The following is a 25812-nucleotide window of genomic DNA, read 5'->3' as shown; positions in this document are numbered from 1 at the left end:
CCCAAGAGATGGGCACTAAACAGGACGAACGTGTCAATATGTTAATGTTTTACTAAGACAAATCAGCTCCAAAATGGTGGAACGAGAGGCTCACAACAAAGACCCCTTTGATCCCCTGACAGAGATGTTCCACAGAACACCTTTCCTCGTCCCCCTACGAGTTGAACTCTCAGTAACCTTACGGTTGAGATCGGAGATCTCCCACATGAAATCAAACTCACTTCAGAACCATTTTCAATGGACTTCTGCTCAAGCATTTAATCCTATGTTTGCTAATGTCCATACAATATATGTGTTTGATAATGCTTAGATCACATATTTATCGTGTAATTGATGTTACTTATTAACTCTTGTAATTGTTATACAACCATTAGAAGTGTGAATGCCTCGTTTACTCTTAAACGAATCGTATTCTCTTAATGCAAAAGATGGCTTGATTGAAATCTGCGTAAAAGGTTTTGTTTTATGATTATAATAATCATAAGGTTTAAACTATGGTCTTTTGTCTCTCTGCTAAGTGCTGGAGACCAGCTCACAGACCATGCATAAATTATGATAAGCAAGAAGTAGATCCACCTCCTAAAATCATGCCATTATCTCATTGGCCAAAAGTTTCTAAGAGGTTGGACTAGAGTTTAAGTTAAAGATCCAAACAAAGGAACAAGACCTCATATTTTTGTTCTGTTCAGTTTTGTGTTCGTTGTTTGTTTTTGCTCAGTTTGTCGTTCGTTCAGTTTGTAACTGTTAAGTTCGTGCCTCTCTCTAAAACCAGCAAGAGAGTGTTCTGTTCTTGCTTCTCTCTGAAACAAAGAGCGTGTGAGCATGCTTCTACATCGACTAGACCAAATTCGACCAGCAGACGAATAACCTATCAAGATCAGGGTTACAATTCAGCTCATTCAAGCCATCCGACTCGCCTTACTTCTATTTCTTTCCTTTATTTTCTTTTTCGTGAAAAGTCTATTTCGTGAAAAGTTAAGTTTGCTGCAAAGTTCGTTTTTAAACGTCTTCCTGCAACGCGCTTCGAAACCGTAAAGACTTTTCATTCGGCTGCTAGTCACACGTGACCGGCAAACTCAGGAACTTCCATCCCTGCACTTCAAAGACAACAAACCACGCAACGGACCTGGCCGGGACACCCCCTTTCTACGAAGCAGACAAAAGGGAACTCCCAAAGCCACGCATGAACTTGCAAGTAACCCTTCAGACTCTAGCTGAACTGGTGCTTTAATGTAAATTGAATAACCTCTCTAAGAAACGAAGGTTTAAATCAATGCTTGGTGGTCCTTTCAGGTCTTGTTTTTCGTGCATATAGAAAGTTGAAACTTTCTCTCTCACTCTTTCCAACTCACTCTTTCCCTTTCGCGACTGTATGAATGTGTGTGTGTGTGTGCGTGATTATGTTTAGACCTTAGTTTTGTGGTTAGAATAGCTAATAAAGTCTTCCATATATTTGAAAAGATAATTGCCTTGTGTCGTGTTTGCACATTTAATGTCTTGTACTGTTCGATCTAAAGTTACCTTGCTAAGACATAGTGTTTCACTATAGATTTGGTATTTATATCCTTGCAAAGGTTATAATTACGGCCCGTTCAAATGAACTCTAAACGAGTCGTTTGCTCGGTTCAGTGATTCGGTTCCATAGATTCATTGCAAATCAATGAATCATTTCCCTTTGAGCTAAATTGGCCTTCGGCCCCCTTTAATACATTTTATCTATATTATTATATGTTGCATTTGCTACATTGGTCTGCAGTCCATTTACCATTAATGGCAGGGAAAGACTTGTATTTGCGACTTGTATTTGTTGTATTTGCATAGATTATAACAATTCTTAAAAATATAACAAAATATAACAAATTTGTGATAATCTTAACCCTATTATTAATAGTATTGTCCAACCTATACTATGAATGAAATGTGACGAATTGCTTTGTTCCTTTTTTGGATAAAAGCGTCTTCTATATGTAGCCTAATAAATGTTATAATAATGATGATGATGATTATTATTATTTGCGGACACGGACCCAAAACACACCCCGTCTTCTAAGTCAGGTGACTGTAAATGCACAAAACCCATTTCCATTGCAGTTTTGCGAAAAAATCCTTTTTCGAATTGCCAGAAAAACTTCCTCATGCAAGCATATAAACTTTTTTTTTTTTTTTGATGTGTTTCCATTGTACGTATTTTCATTTCGCAATTTCAATTTGAGCAAATTGAAGGGTAATGGAAACATCTTTACTGGCTTGTGAACATACTGTACGCTTCTAGATTACAGATTTTTTGGAGCACTTGTCCCTGGTTAGGCATTTAGTATGGACTTAATAAATATAACAACCAACAATACACAATTCTAAACCTCTAAAGGCCTATTTACACCAAGAATAACAAGTATAAAGATAACTATTATATATTACAAACATGTTTATTGTTTATACGAATATATCTTCTGCTTTAAATGCTTAACAGAAATGGAAGCAAATCATGCAAATCATATACAAGTAAGTGACAAGAAGTCTCAAGTCAAGATTCGCAGTGCACACACAACCAAGCAAGTCAAGGCACCAAGTAACAGAAGCAAGTAAAATTATTTTTGCCACAACCTACTCATTTATTTTCCCCTTAGAGATGATTAACTTTATTATAATGCAATATATTATACCAATTATCCATTGTATATTATAAAAAAAAAAAAAAAAAACGTCACTACCTGGATTCAAATTATTGGCCTGCTTTAAGCAAGGAAAACAATTAAGGAGATTGCTGAAACTGCTAAAATTGGGTTAAGAACATCCTGGTTGCGTATGCAACCCACTGTTCCCTGAAGGAGGGAACGGAGGACGTAGCTGAAGAATGGGGATCACACTAGGGAGCCAAATGTCTTCGAGTACTATTGAAGGAGCCAATGGGATTGGCGTGTGTGACAATTCCCGCGGCGTGTGGTTATAAATATGGTAGTGGATGCACACACTAGCTGCTTTTTCGCTGAGGAGCCAAGCATAACTCGGAGTAAGCGGTGGTCCAGCAGTAGTGGGAAGCGGACTACGTCCTCCGTTCCCTGGGTTGCATATGCAACCAGGACGTTCCATTTCAGTCGAGAAAGTCAGATGTAGTTGATGTCAACTGAATGGAGATCAACCATTGAATACGTCACTAAAGCTGCCACCTTCCAGACAAAAGCCTCCTAATCCCCCGCAATTTAAGACTCACTCAACGTATAGGTTCCACTTCTATTTTGCGTAAGCACAACTTCCTCTTTTTAGGGGGTGCTCGCAAAAGTGTATCTGCAGCTTTAAATGTTCAACTTTTTTTTTTATCTCTGTGTTACAGAAATGGAAGCAAATCACACATGTACAAGTAAGTGACAAGAAGTCTCAAGTCAAGATTCGAGTCGCAGTGCACACACAACCAAGCAAGTCAAGGCACACCAAGTAACAGAAGCAAGTGCTCGCAGAAGTAATGGTAACTACCACATGTTCCTGCAGTAGCCACCTGAACCTCCGCGTACAGTTTAGGACCGGCCAGGGATCTCTCCAGGGGTTTGAATGCGGGTTCCATCACAGGAAGGCTGTCGAGGGGAACTATGTCTGGTTGGGCCAATAAGGGGCAACTATCAAGACCTGCTCCATTCCTGACTTAGCACAGTAGGTGCAAGCGACATGCATGCACAAAATCAACACTACACGTGAAGATCACTGACCTTCAGGAGCATCTCTCTCTCTAAAACCTCTCATTAAAGGGTTAGTTCACCCAAAAATGAAAATTCTGTCAGTAATTACTCACCCTCATGTTGTTCCAACCCCGTAAAGACCTTCGTTCATCTTCAGAACACAAATTAAGATATTTTTGATTAAATCTGAGAGCTGGATCACTCGAAACTTGCCTTTCTCGAAAAGTTATTAAAGACATTGTAGTCCAAGTAGTCCAAGTGACTTCAGTGGCTCAATCTTAACTTTAACAAGCGACGAGAATACTTTTTGTGTGCAAAAACAAACAAAAATAACAACTTTATTTCAACAATTCACTTCCTTCTCTATGAGCCTCTAGTCAATTAACGTAGTGTGATAGCATAGAGCTACGTCACACGTAGGCTCACTATTGGCCGACGCTGGTCATGTGTGTGATGTGTGTGTCGTACAACAACATATCATACGCTGTTAAACTAGTAACCTGACTTGAGGCAGAGAGAGAAGTAAATAGATAGTTGAAATAAAGTCGTTATTTTTGTTGTTTTCTCATCAGCGTTATTTTTGTAGTTTTCTCGTCGTTTGATAAACTTAAGATTGAGCCACTGTAGTCACGTGGACTATTTTAACAATGTCTTTAATAATTTTTTGAGGCCAGCAACTTTCAATCCCACAAGAAGCCTATGGACTAGTATGCAGGAGTGATAAAGCTCTCAGATTTAATCAAAAATATCTTTATCAAAGATCAATTTGTGTTCCGAAGATGAACAAAGGTCTAACGGGATTGGAACAACATGAGAATGAGTAAATACTAACAGAATTTTCATTTTTGGGTGAACTAACCCTTTAAGAAACCGCAATTAGATCCAAATAACCTAGCAAACTACGGACCCATTTCAAATCTTCCATTTATGTCCAAAATACTAGAAAAAGTTTCCGCTCCATTGTGCTCTTTCTTGCAAGACAATGATATCTAAGAAAAATTTCAGTCAGGATTCAGACCATGACAGAAACTGTGCTAGTTAAAATGACAAATTACTTACTTTTAGCTTCTGACCAAGGCTGTATCTCAATACTAGTTCTACTTGATCTTAGCGCTGCCTAGCTCCCTCTCCCTAGACACTTTCTCCAGCTCTTCTGGGGGGACACCGAGGCGTTCCCAGGCCAGCCGGAAGACATAGTCTCTACAGTGTGTCCTAGATCTTCCCCGGAGGCGTCCAGGAGGCATCCGGAACAGATGCCCGAGCCACCTTAGCTGACCCCTTACGATGTGGAGGAGCAGCGGCTCTACTCTGAGCTCCTCCCGAGTGACCGAGCTTCTCACGCTATCTCTAAGGGATCTCCCAGCCACCCTGCAGAGAAAGCTCATTTCGGACGCCTGTATCCGGGATCTTGTCCTTTCGGTCATGACCCAAAGCTCATGACCATAGGTGAGAGTAGGAACGTAGATTGACCGGTAAATCGAGAGCTTTGCCTTACGGCTCAGCTCCTTCTTTACCACGACAGACCGGTACATTGACCACATTGCTGCAGAAGCTGCACCGATCCATCTGTCAATCTCCCGTTCCATCCTTCCCTCACTCTTGAACAAAACCCCAAGATACTTAAACTCCTCCACTTGAGGAAGGATTTCTCCACCAACCTGAAGTGAGCAAGGCTCCCTTTTCCGACTGAGGACCATGGCCTCGGATTTGGAGGTGCTGGTTCTCATCCCAGCCGCTTCACACTCGGCTGCAAACCTTCCCCGTGCATGCTGAAGGTCCTGGTGTGAAGGGGCCAACATGACAACATCATCCACAAAGAGCAGAGACGGAATCGTGTGGTCCCCAAACCTGACACCCTCCGGCCCCTGGCTGCACCTAGAAATTTTGTCCATAAAAATTATGAACAGAACCGGCGAAAAAGGGCAGCCCTGCCGGAGTCCAACATGCACTTGGAAGAAGTCTGACTTATTACCGGCAATGCGAACCAAGCTCCTGCTTCGGTCATACAGGGACCGGACAGCCATTAGCAAAGGACCCCGGACCCCATATTCCCGGAGCACCGTCCACAGGCCGCCTCGGGGGACACAGTCGAATGCCTTCTCCAAATCCACGTTCGACGCTATAGATCATAAAATACTCTTGGATCGAATACAAAACTACACTGGTGTTCAGGGACAGGCATTAAGACGGTTTACATCGTACTTATCGGACCGTTATCATTTTGTCTGTTCAAATGGGGAAAGATCGAAGATAATGTCAGTAGATTATGGAGTGCCACAAGGATCAGTGTTAGGCCCTCTGCTATTCTCAATATATATACTTGGTAATATTATAAGAAAACATGGAATTGTCATGCATATGAGAATTTCATGTTTCCACTGTTATGCATATGACACTCAATTATATATTTCATCACGACCAGATGAAAACACTAACTCATCTAAATTGACAGAGTGTCTCAAAGATATAAAATGCTGGATGACGCGTAATTTCCTGCTATTAAATTCAGATAAAACAGAGGTATTACTTATTGGACCAAAAAACTACCCACAAAACCTCTCACAATACAACTTTAATATAGACGGATGTCCTGTTACTTTATCCACTACAGTAAAAGACCTGGGAGTTATACTAGATCGCAACTTGTCTTTCGAACATTAAATTTCAAGAACTTGTTACAAGAACAGCCTTTTTGAACCTTGGAAACATTGCTAAGCTACATAACATGCTATATGTTTCTGATGCAGAAAAGTTAGTTCATGCATTCATGACATCGAAACTAGATTACTGTAATGCTTTATTAGCTGGTTGTCTTGCATCCTCAATAAACAAGCTACAGTTAGTTCAAAATGCAGCTGCTAGAGTTCTTACTAGGTCAAGAAAATATGATCATATAACAATTTTGTCATCTCTACACTGGTTACATATTAAGTTCTGTATCAATTACAAAGTACTACAACTGACCTATAAAGTCCTAAATGGTTTAGCTACTGTGTATTTAATGGGCCTTCTATCACCCTACAATCCATCGCATTCTTTAAAATCACTAAATTCGAGGCTTCTGGTCATTCCTAGGGTATCTTAGTCCACTAAAGGAGGGAGGGCGTTCTCACATTTAGCTCCTAAACTCTGGAATAGTCTTCCTGATATTGTTCGAGGCTCAGACTCGCTGTCCCAGTTTACAACTAGATAAAAGACGGATCTCTTTAGCCAAGAATTTACATAATGCTTACCTTTTATTCCTCTGTTAAATCAGATTGAATGCATTTAATATTGTGAACAGCAGCTATGCTAATTATTTCCCATTTGCTTATCTGCTGGCGGAAAATGGCGTTCGTCAGCTCCAGTTTGTATCCAGCCTCTCACGGAGACTTTAGATGCCCCAACACCTGCGATGAGATGATCAAATACCTGTAAAGAGACGACTCAACGGCTGTGAAGAGACGACTCAACGATATATGCCCTAGATTATTTGGATCTAATTGCAATTTTCTGAAATGCACTATCCTAACTTCTATGGGCAAATTGTTCCACAGCCGAGGCCCAACCGCAGAAAATTCTCGATCCCCTCTGCGTTTAAGTCTGCAGTGAGGGACTAATAACAGATTATTTTCACCTAATCTCAGATTTCTTGATGGAGTATCTGGTAGCAGTTCAGATAGGTAGCTCGGTGCTTGGTTGCAGAGATTTGTACACAAATAACATGATTTTAAAATCAATTCTGAAGTTAACGGGCAACCAATGCAGAGACCTCAGAATTGTGGTGAAATTGTCACTTTTCGACTATTTGAGAGGAATCTTGCGGCGGCATTTTGCTCCAATTGAAGACGAGCAGTTTGAGTTTTCAAGATACCGCAGTAAAGTGAATAGCAGTAATCTACTGTACGTGTGTGGTGATAAAAGCATGAACAGCCATCTCAAGAGTTTTAGGATTAAGAAAAGATTTGACTTTTGACAGCAGATGAAGTTGATAAAAACTATTACAGAGGAGATTTGAAGAGTTCAGATGCAAAAGCCTCTAAATGCCATTTGAAATTTTCTTCTAAAATGACAATTTTTTATCAAGCTTGTATATTTAAGTTCAGTAATTTCACTTAAATGACAATTAATAGGTAATCTTCATTGCCATTTAAGTGAAATTACTGAACTTAAATATACAAGCTTGATAAAAAATGATCATTTTAGAAGAAAATTTCAAATGGCACTTAGAGGCTTTTGCATCTGAACTCTTCATTTGTTGATCAAAATTTAAAGACTCATCCATTAGAACGCACAGGTTCCGTACACATGAAGATCTAAAAGCCTGAAGACTACTTATGTCGAAGGTGGCAGACTGGGGATTAACAGTGGACCCCCAAACAATGATCTCTGTTTTGTTTTCATTTAAAAATAAAAAAATGTTGGTCCAGCCAAAATTTTACTTCATCTAGACAACCTAGTAATGATGAAACGGCAGAGGGATCATTTCTCTTGATTGGTACATACATTTGAGTGTTGTCTGCTTAACGGTTAAAAGACACCCCATGTCTTCTTAGAATTGTGCCCAGCAGTGCTAAGATAGATCCTTGTGGAAGACCGCAGGTTAGATGCGTAACAGAAGAGGAAGCTAACTTTACTCTGAAAGTTCGACCCAAGATATAAGACTGGAACCACTGGAGGATGATATCTTAAAGCCAACATCATACTCTAGTCTGGATGTCAGGATAGAGTGGTCGATAGTATCAAAAGCTGCTGATAGATCCAGAAGAACAAGAGCCACCAGTGTCCGTGGAAAGATATATGCCATTTTAAACTCTCAACAGGGCAGATTCAGTGCTGTGAGAAGACTTAAAACCAGATTGAAATTTTTCATAAACATTATTGCTTTTGAGAAAGAGCTGGAGTTGGTCAAGAAGAACTTTTTCTAACACCTTCGAAACAAAAGGCAATACAGAGATAGGACGGAATCCAGTGAAGGCTTCTTGAGAAGCAGCGTGACAGTGGCCTTCTTGTATTCCGACGTCCCGCCCGCGACCCATTGGTCGTTGTAGAGGTTATATTTTTGAAAAACAAATAAAAGTAAAAATAATAATAATACAGTTTACATATCTCTGGAAAGCTTAGATTCTTGTGATTCGATCGATGTAAACCATTTTAGGATACAATCAACACAGCGGTTACAATCTGTGCCTTTGTCAGATCACCAACAGCCAAACAAACTAATACAAACTGGAAAAAACTCAGCTAAAAGCCTTCTGTTCGTCCACTTGTCCATTACATTCCAACAGAAATTGTTTGGTAACACTGTCAAGGGTCCATACAATCCAATTCAGCGAAGTATTTAGTCCATAACACATTTATATATCAATAAGCATCCACGGAATGTAGTAGTAGCATTTCAAGCTAGCCAAACGAGCGATCAAAACTTCAACGCATTCTATGGTCTAGGTTCATTTCACATGTAAACATGAAGAAAAACGTGACTTCAAAATGGCCGCTGACCCGTGAACTTTTGATAGACAGGTCATTTGAGCCAATCGGGCAATGATATGGGTGTGACAAGTTATCAATAGCCAAGGAGCGCCTATGATAAAGAATGGCACCGCCCTCTCTTTGATTGACAGTAAATCGATCCAGTTGCAATGGATGATGGAAATGACGGTCTTTTCTGATAGCCAATGAATTTCTGTAAATAATAATATGTAATTTCAGTGGGACGATTCATCTGGTCATGCGTGAAGTTCGTGCGCAAAGCACCATAGTGATTCTTACGCCCGTGCGTAAAGCTAGCATTGAACCCATTTACGAGTGAAAGAAGGTAACGGGTGAAAAATGGCGAAGAGAACTAGAAAAACACACTTCTTACTTGAAGAGGTAATAGAACAGTGTACTCGCCGTGATAGTGATGAGTCGGAGGATGCTATTTCGGATGAAGAGAGCGATATTTCATCGATTGACTCGGTGGCGGAGGAGATGTTTTTGGACGGTGGAGACATCACCCTTGACAAGTAAGAGTCTTATTATATTGTAAAAACATATTTTATTATATGAGGGATATGTTTGTTTTAGGTGTACTTGTCAGCTTATGTCGTGTGTTTGATGTGTTAGGTCGAGTGTGTGTGTGTGTTTGGACGAGTGTGTGTGTGTTTGGACATGTATCTGCTAACTGCTAATGTCGCGTGCGCTTGTGCAGGAATTGTTTTTGTGGGCTCAAGCACAGGTGTGCGCTCGTGTAGGAATGTTTGTTTATGTGGGATTAGGCACAGGTGTGTGTGTGTGTGTGTGTGTGTGTGTTTGTTTGTGCGCTCGTGTAGGAATGTTTGTTTATGTGGGCTTAGGCACAGGTGTGTGTGTGTGTGTGTGTGTGTGTGTTTGTTTGTGCGCTCGTGTAGGAATGTTTGTTTATGTGGGCTTAGGCACAGGTGTGTGTGTGTGTGTGTGTGTGTGTTTGTGCGCTCATGAATGGTATAAGCCTGGTTGTTTTTGCATGTGTTTGTTTATATGCGTGTGGATACAAAAACAATGTAAATGTTTTGCAAATTACTTATTTCTTTATTTCTTTATTATTTTTTTTGTATCACAGACCATCATCTGAAAATGAATCTGATGAAGTCTGGGAGCCAGGCAGTAAAAAACAACTTACTGAGGGTCAGAGTGAAAGCACCTCATCAGGAGAGGAGCCCCATCCTCCACCTTCACAGAGACGTTCTGCCAGCAAAACACCAAGAGGCAGAGCACGGGGGAGGGGACGAGGCAGAGGGAGATCTGGCAGCAGTCAAGTTGAAATGTCATCCAGCACTTCTGAAGATGGATGGAATGATGTTGACATTCCAGATCTGACACCACCACAGCCTACCTTCAGACCCACCAATGCACCAGGACCTCAGCTCATTCGTACAGCAACTTATACGGTTCTCCAGTTTTTCCAACTCTTTTTTTCCAACACCCTATTACAGACAATAATTACAAACACGAATGACTTTGGGTCAACACACTATTCAAAGCCCTCCAACCCGTGGATTGACATTACCCTACAGGACATTTTTGCTTTCATTGCCATGGTCATTTACATGGGTATTGTGAAACTCCCTTCAATCACAGATTTCTGGCGAGGGGGTAATCTGTACAGCCTGCCATTCCCTAAAAAGGTTATGACAGGAAAAAAGTTTCTCCAGATCTGCCGCTCCCTTCACCTCAGTAAAATGGTGGACGATGCTGCTAATGAGCAGAGAAGAGGTACACCACAATTTGATCGCCTCTGCAAGATAAAGCCACTGTACACTGAGATGAGGGATGCCTGCAAAAGGAACTTTCATCCTGGCCAGGAAATTTCAATCGATGAGAGGATGGTTGCCTCAAAAGCTCGTATTGGGCTAAAACAATACATGAAGAATAAGCCTGTTCGCTGGGGATACAAACTTTTTGTTCTTGCAGACTCAAACAATGGCTACACATGGGACTTTTTTGTTTATGAAGGAAAGCTGCAAGGAAACAGTGGCAAGGGGCTCAGTTATGAGTCTGTGATGGAGCTCCTTGACACCCAGTTGCTTGGTACAGGCTACAAGTTGTTTGTGGATAATTTTTACACCAGTCCCTCTCTTTTCAGTGACCTCCTGCTGAAGAGGATCTGGGCGTGCGGAACCATACGTCCAAATAGAATTGGGTTTCCAAAAACACAAACAAATGTTCTGGATTCTAAATCTCCCCGTGGGAGTATAAGATGGATCCGGAAGGACTCCCTCCTCTTTGTTCAGTGGCGAGACACAAGGGACGTGTTCATGTGTTCCACACTGCACACAGCCCAATGCGGGGGACACGGTTCAACGGAGAGTCCGAGATCCAGATGGGCGCTGGGTGTTGAAGGACATCTCGATTCCACCAGCAGTGAAGGAGTACAACCGGTATGTATTATATAATCAACAATCTTTTATGCTATTTGAAATGAAATAAAATATCTCAATATCGTTGTTTTTTATGTCCAAACAGGTGCATGGGTGGAGTGGACCTATCTGATGCCCTGATCAGTTATTATAAATTCATCAACAAGACCCAGAAGTGGTATAAGACTTTTTTTTATCACTTCATAGACATCGCAGTTGTGAATGCCTTCCTTCTGTACAAGGACCTCGCTAAAGGAAAAGGACAGGTACTCATGCACCAGAAGGCCTTTAGGGAGACACTAGTTGAGGAGCTGGCAGCAGCAGCTGGCAAACCTGCTCCATCACACACTCCACGCACTGCACATCACATGCCTGTGCATATCAGTGGACACAGCACTGCGGGTCATCTGAGGTGCAGACACTGCCAGGCAAAGACACCAGTAAAGTGCTCTTCCTGCGACGTGCCTTTGTGCTTTCTTCCAAATAGGGATTGCTATAATGATTGGCATGTTGCTAATAACCCTTGATAGGTGTTAGGTGTTATTTTAAATGGGTTCTGTTGTAGAGCACCCATATTTTTTTGGAGTAGATGTGCCCCTGGAAGAGATAATTTCTTTGATTCTGAAAAATACAATTTGTAAATAGTTTGAAATACATATACATACATTTGTGTATACATATATATTTTATTTATTTTATAGTGTGAGTTCTAAAGTGCTCTTCCTGCGACGTGCCTTTGTGCTTTTTCCAAATAGGGATTGCTATAATGATTGGCATGTTGCTAATAACCCTTGATAGGTGTTAGGTGTTATTTTAAATGGGTTCTGTTGTAGAGCACCCATATTTTTTTGGATTAGATGTGCCCCTGGAAGAGATAATTTCTTTGATTCTGAAAAATATAATTTGTAAATAGTTTGAAATACATATACATACATGTGTGTATACATATATATTTTATTTATTTCATAGTGTGAGTTCTAATATTAAAGTGTTTTAATACATAGCACTTGTCTTTTGTCTTTTTATTTGTAGAAATCTTGGTTTCAAGAATTGAAAAAAACAAAAAAACAACACTACAATGTGTTTATACCTCAGTTACTATGTATCAGCAATTACTGATAGTGAATCTGGATAAGGTAAATTATAGATCTAAGTGTAACCTTTTATTAGAGACCAAAATTATGACTGTAGAGTAAAGCATTCAAGAATAGCAGCATGTTATATGTCTGTGGTTACAAAGGGTCATTTGGAGTCTCCAAGTGGCCTTTTTTGGGGAGCGCCTAGATATAACATTAGATAAACATGTGTAAAACACTCATTATCTAAAATATTGTTATCAAACTTTAAACTGGGTTTGGTAAGGCTTCATGCTTTGATCCCATTGTGTTTTCCAGCTAATACCTCCCAGCAATAGTTATCTGCAGGCATGTTTTTACAAAAAAAAATGTAGGCGGAAATATTTCCCCCCTTTTTTAGTCTGTTCAAAGTTTTATTACTCAATACCAGTAAGACCTACAGTGATTCTGACAGTTCAAGAACAAACCTCAAAGTGTCCCCTTTCAAAAGAGACCAAAGCCATGCATATACTCGAAATGGTTCAAGAACAGCATGCAATTTAATTTGGGTACACATATTTTTAGGCGTTTTTGCAAAATTTGCAGGAACGCGAAAGGGCAGCAGGGACGGAGCCAGTAAAGAGGCACTTATTAACAAAGGACACCAATCCTGGCCCTACTGAAGCAACAAATCATTTAAGAAACTTAGGAGAAATTATGTCAAGAGAGCAGTACGAAGGTTTAATCTTGGCGATAATTTCTTTGAGTGATTGGCTCAAAAGTATTTACCGGAGGATTTAAAACAGAGTTTATAACAGAAAATAAAACCTTTGGTCTAGAGTCGTTTGCCATAATCATGTCAGAGCAATACGTAGCTTTTGCCGACTTTACAGCATTCTGGTAGGTCGGCAGACTGACTTTAAATAACTGAAGTGAGATATACAGTAGTTTGTCCTTCTTCCATTTGCGCTCAGCCTTTCTGCTACCTTGTCTTAGTCGCCGAATATCCAAAATGAGGGGAATAGGACCTAGACAGTCTTACATCTGCACTAGTGGAACGAGAAATGCAAGGCATAGATGTAGGAAATAACATTGACTTATGGTCCGAAAGCATAAAATCAGATATCATAACAACACCACTGATTACCATCCTATATGAAAGAACAAGGTCCAAAATATGACCCTGAATGTGAGTGGAATCAATTATCCACTGGACTATAAAGATTCAAGATAAAAGATCCAATGAGGCTGAGGAAATCCTTTGATAGGGTGTTAGACTTACAACAAACGTGGATATCACCCACCAATTAAAAATATATGGAGGAAGCCAATCTGCTGTGTCTGGCAGATGCTCCAGGAGCCTCTGATAGTTCATTCAGTGGGACCCTTTCTCAATTCTATATAGCACCAGCCAAGCACACTCTCTTCTTGAAGTTGTTGGACCAGCCTAGAAGACCACAGAACTACCCTTAGGTGGGGCAGCAAGGTGGAGAACAGCGGTGTTAGTGTGCAGTACAACACTTACCTTTCACTACTGGTGGCAGGAAATGCGTGAGAAGGCGGATGACCGGGTGCTCGAACCACACCAAGCTGCCTGCTGGCGGCGACCAAGAGAGGGCTAAGGGGTACAAGGCTGTCGCACACCAGCCTCGCCTCTTGAGACCGAGGGACAGAGAAATTTGCTTGAACTTGACAATTTGAGTCCCACTGGAGCAGAAAAATAACCATCTGAAGAGCTTGTCCCTCTATCCCTGGTTGGCCTGTCTTGGGGATGCTACGTCTGACACTTGCCCCCTAGCTTGGCAGTGCCTTAGAAAGACCTGCTGCTAGCTCTACGCTGGAGCCCGGGTGGAGGCTGCTGCGGGGGCCCAGTGGAACTGGAGGCAGTGGCAGGCGGGCGTCCTTGGCAACAGGCAGGTGGAAGAACTGTCACCTGGTGGCAGAGAGTAGGCAACAGTGGGCCACCAGGGCGGGATGTTTCGGAAGGTGGCATAGAGCTCTTAGGTGCAGCTCTCCACCGGGTCACCGAACAACCCAACCTGGGAAATTGGGTAGTCCAGGAGGGTTCACATGTAGAGGGTTCCACTAAAGCCCGGCAGCAGCCCGTTTTAGCATGCTGACATTTCTGAATCTGGCTTGGGCAACATTACACCCCCAGAGGGAGATAACACAGCCGAGTCGTCATCTCCAGAGGCCAGCTCACCCTCCGATGTGGCTATCGACATCTTATCCTCTGGTGGAACCCCAATTGAAATGGCTGATCTGTCCATTACAGAGGGATCAGCACGTCCACAGAACAGGAATTTCATCCGCTGCGTTGTGATGGAGGAGTGAGGAGCCCACATGGTTACCAGGAGAGACATCCATCACTATCCTTCGATCACCCATCCCACGCGGCACCCGGTGGTGGGGCATGGTAATGGGGACTCGTGCTTCGCGGACGAAAGGAGAGTCTCGATTTCAACACTGTGACAGTCATATTCCTGCAATGGGAACATGAACTGTCCACAAAAATTGCTTCGGCATGCTGTAAGCCCAAACATGTGATACAACAATTGTGACCATCAGAGAGGAAAAGGGATCGACCACATCTAGAAATGCACGGCTGGAATGACATCTTGAAAAAGACGCAAACACACCCGTGTTGCTCTTTCAGGAAATAAGACCCATTACCAGTGCCAGAGCACACAGGGGAATGGCAGGGACAACAGTGAACAGTGAACTGAAACAGTGAAGCACTCACCTTTCCACCCTAACTAGCCGTCAACACACACAAACATTTAAAAATTTGTTGCTGTTAAAACAGCAATTGAAAGCTTAAAGCTTGCGGTCACCGTTGCACTTGCGCTGTAGGAACCACCAGTATTGGGAGAGTCTTGTGAAATGGGAGAGTCACTGGGTGAATCAAATTGTGAAGACCATGAGACATAATTTTCACACATGGATTGGCCACCAGAGAGTCCAGACCTTAACCCCATTGATAATCTTTGATATTTACTGGAGAAATGGCGAGGAATTATTTCAGCTGTGGACGTAAACAAATGTTGTGACATTTCACAAAAAATGGGGTCCAATGAAACATTAGAACTTTTGGCCAGGGAGTGTATATTATGTATTGTGGTGTGAAGCGTGGGCGGGCAGAGAGCCGTGGGAATGGAGAGAAAGACACCAGCTATTATTTTTAAATAATAATAATAAAAAAAAAAACAACATGCATTTTTATTATATATATATATATATATATATATATATATATATATATATATATATACTGTATATATACAGTATATAGTTATTATTATCATTATTATTATTGTCATATGCCGACTAAAGGCAACAGACACTTTTGACCGGCATTTGACCGGATTCGGACCATGGAATGACTGAGAAATAAAAATACTGTAGTCTGGTGATTGTCTGCATTGGTGGTAAACTTCTAAGATTAAATAGTTGAAATAGCCTTTGTTAGCTGTATTTCCAGCCATGTGGCCAATCTATGTGTGAGTATCCCTGAGCATAAGGGTGCACTAATTATGAGGACAAAAACAGGACAGAAAATCTTTTAATAGACATCGATCAACTCTGTAGCATATGGCGCATTGGGTGGTAAACTATTTGTGAAATGGCAGTTTACCTTATAGTGTTGTCCATGCGGGACACAGTTAGGAACGCAGCCAGGTTAGCAGTGTAAGACGAACACACAATCAACGTGAACAACCACCAACTGCCCATAACTATCCTCAATGCCACAGACCCCACCACAGAATCTCCACCTGTGAGAAACAAAACAAAAAAGAATGTTTTGTTTAGGATGTAGAAATGTATTTTTGAAATGCAATACATAACAAAACACCCCCTAATCCATTTCTTTTGTAACATGTTTTCTCTTAAATCACTTTCCCCCTAAAATCCTTTTATAAAAGATTACATAATCCTGATTATGTACAATGGAGAGGAGACATAGGCTACCACATCAATTAGATAGCAGCATTTGTCAAAGAAAGGGTATTTAAAAATTATCATATGATGTCATAGGCGTGACACGTGAATAATCTATGAGACACTAACATAGTTTCACATTATTAACCTTAGTTAGTGGAGGAAGCCAGAAATGCTACCATGCTACATCAGATTTGCTAATTCCTCATGTTTAGAACTGTGTAAACTGCTGCAACATTTGTTGTGTTTTGTACAATCTATTGTAAATTTCATATGGTGGCAAGCTACAAAAATACGAGATGGAAACAGCCCAGATTTAATAACTAGCTATGTGGCTTAAAAGGGTTTGTAGGCAGTAGGCTACGCCAATAATTAATAGAGGCAGCTGGGGGTTTAGCATGCTAGTTGCTGAGGTAACCATTTATTCCATTTTGTCTCTTGGATAAGAACCAGCATATCCCATGCCTTATTCAAAGAATTTTTTCACTGTTTTGGCGCACATAACACTTCTTGGTATGTTTTATGTATGCTGATTTTGAAATTGGAATTATACTATACGCAAGGGTAGGAATTTCTGATGAAAAAGGTACTTTTCAACTATTAAAATTGAACATGCTCCATTATTTACAACTGTTTTTTAAAACTTGACAGAAGAGTTCACCCTTTTTCTCACTGCCATGATGTTCCAAACCAATAGGGTACAATGGGGCTAAAGACACACCTTAAGGAAAATGTATTTTTTCTGCTCCTAGAGAAAAATTGCAGAAAAATAAATGTTTTAATCAAAAATGTATGGAGCACTTTGTGGGAAAATAAAAATAAAATAAAAGTATGAGCACTTTTTTGGAAAATAAAAAATAAAATAAAAGTGGTTTGTTTAAAAATCAAACACATGTACGAGGTGGTGAGGTAAACTCGATGTAAAAACCTGACCAGTGGTGCAAAAGGCACCCAGTATTGATAAATACAGTACTTTAGCTAAAGTAATATGTTTTGGATAACATGTACTAGATTAACATAATTATGTAATCAAAGAGTGTATCACATTCTGTTTACCCTTTTAATTAGATAATAGATAAATAAATAGTCAAATAAAAATAAAATAAAGAAAGAAAATATATTTTTAATCAATAAATTTACCTAAAAATGCATCTTAAAAAAGGTACAGCATTTGAGCATGTTATTTTTTTTTCACATTCACATCACAAGTTAGAAAGAAAAGACTACATTTTTAAGCTGCTAAACAAGTATTGCATTAACATGTCTTAGGCACTTAGATTTATTGGTACCCCCATATCAGCTTTATTCTTTTCATCTTTCTAAGCCCTGAGGCAAATTTGATAAGTTGTTTCTGAAGAGAGAAATTCATTGAAGTACCTTGTTGTACAAAGGCTCCATAGACAATCCATATAGCACTATGCAATGAGTTAAACATGGATGAAGCGTGATGGGCTCCTGGAGGATTCTGGGAGCGGAGCATCTGCATCCGTGTCAGCAGGAAGATCAAAACGCCCACCACAGGAATGGCAGCTGCGATACAGGCCCATACAGCCAAATCAAAAGGGGCAAACAGGGAAAAAATGTTGATCTTTTCCTCGGGTTTGCGATGTAGGATCCCTACAGAGTAATCCATGTAGCGTTTGCTGAAGTCCACAACGTTCTCTCGCTCCGGTGTTATAGTAATGGCAGAAACTGCCAAATCAGCTCTCTGTAAAGGGAAGATTTTAATTTACTGTTCTGGTTAAAAAAGGGCCTTACAGAAATGCATACAAATTATATAAAATGTATTTTAATATTCAGTATTTTTTTTAAATATGTTTTTCTATTTCTTTTTCAGTGAAAAAATGGGATTAGCTACCGCATTTGCATATTGTTGCCCTTGGTTCGAATGCTTCTATTACTCTGCTCGTTTGTAAGTCACTTTGGATAAAAGTGTCAACTGAATGATAAAATGTAAAATATCTAAAGATATTTAAGAAAGATAATCCAATTTTAAGACTTTTGAGAGAATGTATCTCAATTTTATTTTCTTTATTTTTTTTTTACTTAACTGCCATTTTTTATTTATTTATGTTAAGCATAACCTCATTATATTTGGTGGGTTTATGCCCTGTCCAATCCTGCTCCTGAAAGGACACAGTCCTGCAGAAATTAGCTTCAATCCTAATAAAACCTAATATACCCGCTATAAGGCCAGCCTCCAAGATTAGCAAAAAAGCATAACATTGTGGTACACAAAACACGAGGTTGTTTAAAATACACGCGGGTGTAAAATAGGAATGATAAATGCGTCAGTGTATATAGTCATTAGCGCGGGGTGCAAGATAGAGCCCATTATGTTAAGAACACTTGCCTTATTTATGAGTTCCCCAATCATTCCATTCCAAGTGCCATTGGTCAGCTGAGAACCATATTTGCTGTCTGACACCTGGTAGATATCATACTTGAATCCTAGGATCTTGGCTAAAGCGTCCAGCACATCAATCGAGAACCCTTTATATCGTTTGGGCTGTCCGAGGATGTTCTCTGCCACCATCACAAACGGATCCTCCTTTGAAAGGAATATTGATTACCAAAATGTACAGATACATTTCAAATGGCTGATAAAACTAGCTTCAATCTTTTCTATGGCTTTCTTGAGAACCTTTCTGCAGGAGATGATTGCTGGGCTGGTAGAATGATTACAGTTAGATCATAACGAGTAAGGACATTCAAGCATAATGCTTACCCCAACCATGCTTGTAACAAATTACAGCCAAATGACAAATATATTATTTAAAAGCAGCATTTCTACTGACAATCATCAATAATAAAGAACAGTTATATGAACAAGAAAAATACGATAAAATAAAACAGGTTATGACAGTAGATAAATACATTTTTATTTGTGGCTGTACGCATGATTATGTTAGCCAAAATAATTTGTGAGCAAATAAGCAAGAGGTTAGGGGCATGCAGAACTTGTAAATGAAGAATATTCCAATTCCATGTAAATCTTGCAGATTTGGAGTGGTCCTGATAAGTACATTATATAGCACTGTAGTATTGACTGTGAAATATACGTAATGATTGATTATTCAATAATTTATACATCAACACCCACAAACACAAATTTAAAAAGTTAAAATAATAAAAGTAAGTATTACCAACAACGTCACTACTTTCACAGTAACCCCCTGCATGCCATTCTCAATACGACTCTCCTTTAGACTTCCATTGAGGCCATGGACAGAATCCCATGTAGCCAACTGCAGGACAAAAAAGAAGAAGAAAACAAAAACAAAACAGAAGCAGGTCAACATTATTTACATCAATAAATCTGTTTTTGGACAGTGCTATTGTTTATCATGAGACATATTTCCAAGTGAGACAGAATATTCATATTTGTAACAAACAAATATGATCCGGCAGGAATTGTGTGGGTGGGTGTTAAAAAAATGGTACATTTTCATGAACTAAAAAACTAAAACCCAGTCAAAACATATGTATGAAAAACATCTCGGTTACGTACAGTGCCCTCCACAATTATTGGCACCCCTGTTTAAGATGTGGTTGAGGACTTTTAAAAATTCTCCCTTTTTTTAAAACAACATAGAACCCAAATGCAAAAAAAGAGAAAAATCCAACCTTTTATTCAAGTACATTACTTTGGTGGTAAAAAAAAATGTAAAAATTTAGAAAAATAAAAACTTCAAATCCTGTGTCCCACAATTATTGGCACCCCTAACAATTCCGCTGAAAAATGTAATTGATTTTTAAAAATATATATATTTTCTGTAGTTGCTAATGTTGGTCAGGATATCTAGGAACTTTTAATTAGTAATTCATGACTTCCTATTTCCCTGGGGTATAAATATGACATGACACAGAGGCCTAATTCTCTTACCCATTTGTCAACATGGCAAAGACAAGAGAACACACCATTCAAGTAAGGCAGATGTGTGATGACCTTTATAAGTCAGGCAATGGCTACAAGAAAATAGCCACTCACCTTATATTGCCCATATCTAAAGTTAGAGGAATCATTAAGAAGTTTAAAACAACAGGAACAGTGACAAACAAGGCTGGAAGAGGTCCCAAGTTTATCTTGCCACAACGCACTGTGAGGAGGATGCTAAGAAAAGTAAAAAAAAGTCCTAAGCTCACTGTCACAGAATTGCATCAAATAGTGGCATCTTGGGGTCACAAAATCTCCAAAACAACCATCAGACGCTCTCTACATGCCAACAAGATGTTTGGGAGGCATGCTAGGAAAAAGCCTTTTCTCACTAACACTGACAAACGTAAACGTCTGGAGTTTGCCAAGCGGCACTGGGACTTCATCTGGGATCGTGTGCTTTGGTCGGATGAGACTAAGATTGAGCTTTTTGGCAACAAACACTCTAAGTGGATCTGGTGTAAAACAAAAGATGTGTATGCCGAAAAGTACCTCATGCCCACCGTGAAGTATGGTGGAGGATCTGTGATGCTGTGGGCCTGTTTCTCTTCCAAAGGCCCTGGGAACCTTGTTAGGGTGCATGGCATTATGAACGCTTTGAACTACCAGGACATTTTAAATAAAAACCTGATGGCCTCTGCCAGAAATCTGAAGATGGGTCGTCATTGGGTCTTTCAGCAGGATAATGATCCAAAACGTGTGGCAAAATCTACACAAAAATGGTTCAGTCACAAACTCAAGGTCCTCCCATGGCCATCTCAGTCCCCAGACCTCAATCCAATCGAAAACCTGTGGGGTGAGCTAAAGAGGAGAGTGCACAAGAGAGGGCCCAGGATACTGGATGATCTAGAAAGATTTTGCAAAGAAGAATGGTCAAAGATCCCTCTCTCTGTGTTCTTCAATCTTGTGAAATGTTATAGGAGGAGATTAAGTGCTGTCTTGTTGGCAAAAGGGGGTTGTACAAAGTATTAACATCAGGGGTGCCAATAATTGTGGGACACATGATTTGAAGTTTTTATTTTTTTAAATTTATTTTTTTTTTTTTACCACCAAAGTAATGTACTTAAATAAAAGGTTGGATTTTTCTCTTTTTTTGCATTTGGATTCTATGTTGTTTAAAAAAAAAGGGAGAATTTTTAAAAGTCCTCGACCACATCTTAAACAGGGGTGCCAATAATTGTGGAGGGCACTGTAGGTATGTAACTCTCGTTCCCTGTGTAGGGAACGGAGACGTTATGTCGGAATGACGGAGAATGGGGGGTTTCACATAGAAAGTCAATCCTCTTCAAGTATTAAAAAACGAGCCAATGGCAAAGAAATGCCATGGGTCTGCGGAATTTGCATAGCGTATCTCCGCCTCACCCCGTGAGTATAAAAGGAGGAAGCGGACGCCACCGCAGTATGTCTTCGCTGGGGAGCCGAGACTGAACTCAGGCATCTTCCCAGCGGTACAGCAGAAGTGGCAGGGAGACGTAACGTCTCCGTTCCCTACTCAGGGAACGAGGGTTACATACGGAACCGAGAAGTTCCCTTTCGTAGTCACTCCGAGTTACGTCGGAATGACGGAGAATAGGGGTCCCCCGTGTAATCACGCCACCTTCACAGCTGTCTTCCAGTGCCCAGCGCAAGTCTGACCCCTGACGCACTTAACTTACTGACGAGCAGTCCTACCTGACACAGGAATACCAAGGTACACTGGGGTGCATATCCCAGAGGAAATATGCCGCAGTACGCCTACCCGTGGGGAGGACTTAGGAATACCCATACGGCCCAGGGGGCTTCGTATGGAGGAACACTGGAGTCACCAACCCGTAGGGTGGCTAGACTCTTAACTCCAGGGGTGGCAAGGTGGCTTGCCGAGGGAAGACACATGCTCCGAGAGGCTTACAGTGGAAATACACATGTGGGGGTTACTAGCAGGAACCATGCACACGGAGGCACCTAACCGACGTCCAAGCAAGACACTGGCATCAGTATCAACAGTGCTGGAGGAACTCAGGGCTTCCGTAGATGGCTCAACTGAGAAAAATCACTCTTATCCAGACGGTGGAGTGGAATGGAGAGCAAGCGAAGACACCTGAGCGGGTCCAGTACTGGCAGGGTGAGCGAGTACAAGAGAGGACACAGGCTCCACTCAGAGATTATAGAATCTAGCGCATGTGTTGGGTGTTGCCCAGCCTGCAGCTCTGCAGATGTCTGCTAGCGAGGCGCCATGCGCTAGAGCCCAAAAGGAAGCCACACTCCGGGTGGAGTGGGATGTCACACCAAGGGGGCACGGTCGGCCTTGCTGTTGGTAAGCCAAAGCAATGGTGTCCACTAACCAGTGAGACAACCTTTGCTTTGAGAGAGCCCTTCCCTTCTGGCTCCCACCATAACAGACAAAGAGCTGGTCTGAGGTCCTAAAACACTGCGTTCTGTCTATGTAAGCACGGAGGGCGCGTACTGGACAGAGCAGTGCCAAGGGTCTGCCTCCTCCAGGCACAGCGCTTGCAGGTTCACTACCTGGTCCCGGAAGGGAGTGGTAGGAACCTTGGGCACATATCCAGGCCGGGGTCTCAGGATCACGTGAGAGTAACCGAACTCCAGGCACGCTTCGTCAACGGAAAATGCGTGCAGGTCCCCTACCCTCTTTATGGAGGCCAGTGCAACCAGGAGCGCTGTCTTAAGTGACAGGAACTTAATCTCGACTGATTGCAGCGGCTCAAAGGGAGGCCTCTGCGGGGCGCTTAAAACCACTGAGAGGTCCCAAGAGGGAACGAGAGGAGGGAGAGGAGGATTCAGTCTCCTCACTCCTCTCAGGAACCTGATGATCAGGTCGTGCTTTCCCAGAGACTTACCTTCAACTGCTTTGTGATATGCGGCAATGGCAGCCACATACACCTTCAGGGTGGAGGGAGACAGCCTTCGCTCCAACCCATCTTGCAGGAAGGAAAGCACAACACTGATTGAGCATCTCCGGGGGTCTTCTCGGCGAGAAGAGCACCAGTTGACAAAGAGGTCCCACTTCAACGCATAGACGTGTCTCGTGGACGACGCTCTAGCGGAAGTAGTAGCCGCCACCGCAGGTGACAGGGTACTTAAACCTGCCTCGACCCGTCCAGGAGCCATACATGTAGCCTCCAGAGATCGGGTCGAGGGTGCCACAGGGTGCCCCGTCCCTGAGAAAGGAGGTCTTTCCTCAGAGGAATTGGCCAAGGAGGTGCTGTCGCGAAGAGTATCAGTTCGGAGAACCAGGTCTTGGTGGGCCAGTATGGGGTGACCAAAATGACCTGCTCCTCGTCCTCCTTGATCTTGCACAGGGTATGTGCGAGAAGGCTCACTGGGGGAAATGCATATTTGCGCGGGCCCCGCGGCCAGCTGTGCGCCAGTGCGTCTGTGCCGAGCGTACCCTCGGTCAGAGAGTAATACAGGGCGCAATGGGAAGAGTCGTGGGAGGCAAACAGATCTATCTGTGCGTCCCCGAACTGGTCCCATATCAGCTGGACCGACTGGGGATGGAGTCGGCATTCGCCAGAGACTGGACGGAGCCGTGACAGCTCGTCGGCTGCACAGTTCCGAACTCCTGAAATGTGGATAGCACGAAGGGACATCAGGTGCTTCTGACTCCATAAGATGAGGTGACGTGTGAGTTGGGACATACGGCGAGAGCGTAGATCCCCCTGGTGGTTGATGTACGCTACTGTCGCGGTATTGTCTGAACGGATTAGTACTTGTTGACCCTTGAGCAACGCCCGGAAGTGGTGCAGGACAAGGCGTACTGCCAGCAACTCGAGGCAATTGACATGCATGAGGCGCTGGGGTCCTGTCCAGGAGCCCGCGGCTGCATGCCCATTGCACATGGCGCCCCAACCCGTGGCAGAGGCATCTGTGGAGACAACAACATGCCTGGAAACTCGTTCTAGGGGAACACCGACCCGTAGAAAGCTGAGATTCCTCCACGGGGTGAAGGTCTGACGGCAGGTCGGAGTCACTGGAACTCTGAGCGTACCGTAATGCCATGCCCACCTCGGGACTCGATCGCGAAGCCACAACTGAAGCGGTCTCATATGAAGCAATCCGAGTGGCGTTGCCGCGGCTGTGGATGCCATATGCCCCAGGAGCCTCTGAAAAAGTTTCAGTGGGACCGCACTCTTGCCCTCGAACTGTCGAATACAAGTCAGCAGTGAGTGTGCGCGCTCGCTCGTAAGTTGCGCGGAGATGGCGACTGAGTCTATCTCCATACCGAGAAAATAGATCCTCTGCACGGGGCAAAGTTTGCTCTTCTCCCAGTTGACCCAAAGACCCAGACGGGCTAGGTGCCGGAGCACAAGGTCTCTGCGTTCGCAGACCTGATCTCGAGAGTGTGCTAGGATTAGCCAGTCGTCGAGATAATTCAGGACGCGAACCCCTTGTTCGCGAAGGGGAACAAGGGCCGCCTCGACAATCTTAGTAAAGACGCGAGGAGACAGAGCCAACCCGAATGGGAGAACCGCGTACTGATATGCCTGCCCCTCGAAAGCAAACCGAAGAAACGGTCTGACGTCTGTACCACGAGAGGACGCGCTCTGCGGACACAGTCGCATCGCAACAGAGCGCTCCACCGCGGGGACCCCAGTGTACCCATGGAGGGCTGCGCCGTCGAGTGGGGTAAAGGCAGAGAAAGCTGACGAATGTTCACGGGAGGTCAAAGGAGCCTTCCATGACTTCGCCATCTCCTCGTGCAGCTCCGGGAAGAAAGGAATTGGGGTTGGCTGAGGCTTTGCAGCAGCAGCCGCACCCAAAAACCAATCGTCCAACCGCGAGCGAACGGGGCAGGGCGGAGGATTACACTCTAGCCCGATGCTCGCGGCTGCCCGGGACAACGTAGCAGTCATTTCGGGATCCGACACGGGCAACGCTGTAACCCCCGAGGGGGGCAACGCAGCCGCATCATCACTTCCCAATGACTCCTGCTCGCCTTGTGATTCCGCGATCGACATCGCGTCCTCCTCTGGAGCGCCGAATGAAACACGCGGGACCTCCGTGGAAAGCCCTGCCTGAATCACCGGGGCACTCGCGGGTTGCAACACTGGAGAGGGGTGTGCAACACACTCGCTCCACACCGTCACCCTCAGATCACCCGGTCCGCCAGCCGAACTACTAGCCCTGTTAGAGAAAGCAGAACTGGTGGTGGGTGCGGGGACTCTCACTTTCAGATCATAGAGTCTAGATCTCAGTGTAGCGATGGTCATGTTCCCACAAAAGGATTTTGCATGCATGCTCAAAGCCCAGACACACAAAACAGCACTCGTGCCCATCAGAAGATGACAGATAGACCGCAACCAGAAACACACGGGCGAGACATCTTTAAAAAGACGCGCACCGTGCAGCTC

General features: G+C 42.7%; 2 protein-coding genes across 3 annotated transcripts in view; one reads left to right on the top strand and one right to left on the bottom strand.

The window, feature by feature from the left end:
• The window catches only part of grid1b (glutamate receptor, ionotropic, delta 1b), a 618587-nt gene that overhangs the window by 34673 nt on the left and 558102 nt on the right, over positions 1 to 25812 (bottom strand). For both annotated transcript variants that reach the window (XM_089121931.1, XM_089121932.1), the window contains exons 9-12: positions 19671 to 19772; positions 18878 to 19075; positions 17902 to 18232; positions 16220 to 16358 (exon numbers count right to left, since the gene is read on the bottom strand). In XM_089121931.1, coding sequence (XP_088978057.1) covers positions 16220 to 16358; positions 17902 to 18232; positions 18878 to 19075; positions 19671 to 19772 — 770 coding nt within the window. The remainder of the gene's footprint in view (positions 1 to 16219; positions 16359 to 17901; positions 18233 to 18877; positions 19076 to 19670; positions 19773 to 25812) is intronic.
• LOC120492843 (piggyBac transposable element-derived protein 4) lies at positions 8661 to 12572 on the top strand. The gene is given in 4 exon segments (XM_039691129.2): positions 8661 to 9658; positions 10234 to 11455; positions 11457 to 11551; positions 11637 to 12572. Coding segments are annotated over 4 exon segments (1914 nt in total). The 5' UTR covers positions 8661 to 9482; the 3' UTR covers positions 12058 to 12572.

This window comes from Pimephales promelas, chromosome 17, assembly GCF_988280905.1.
Source record: "Pimephales promelas chromosome 17, fPimPro1.hap1.1, whole genome shotgun sequence".
NCBI lineage: Eukaryota > Metazoa > Chordata > Actinopteri > Cypriniformes > Leuciscidae > Pimephales > Pimephales promelas.
This window is presented reverse-complemented; position numbering and strand designations above follow the sequence as displayed.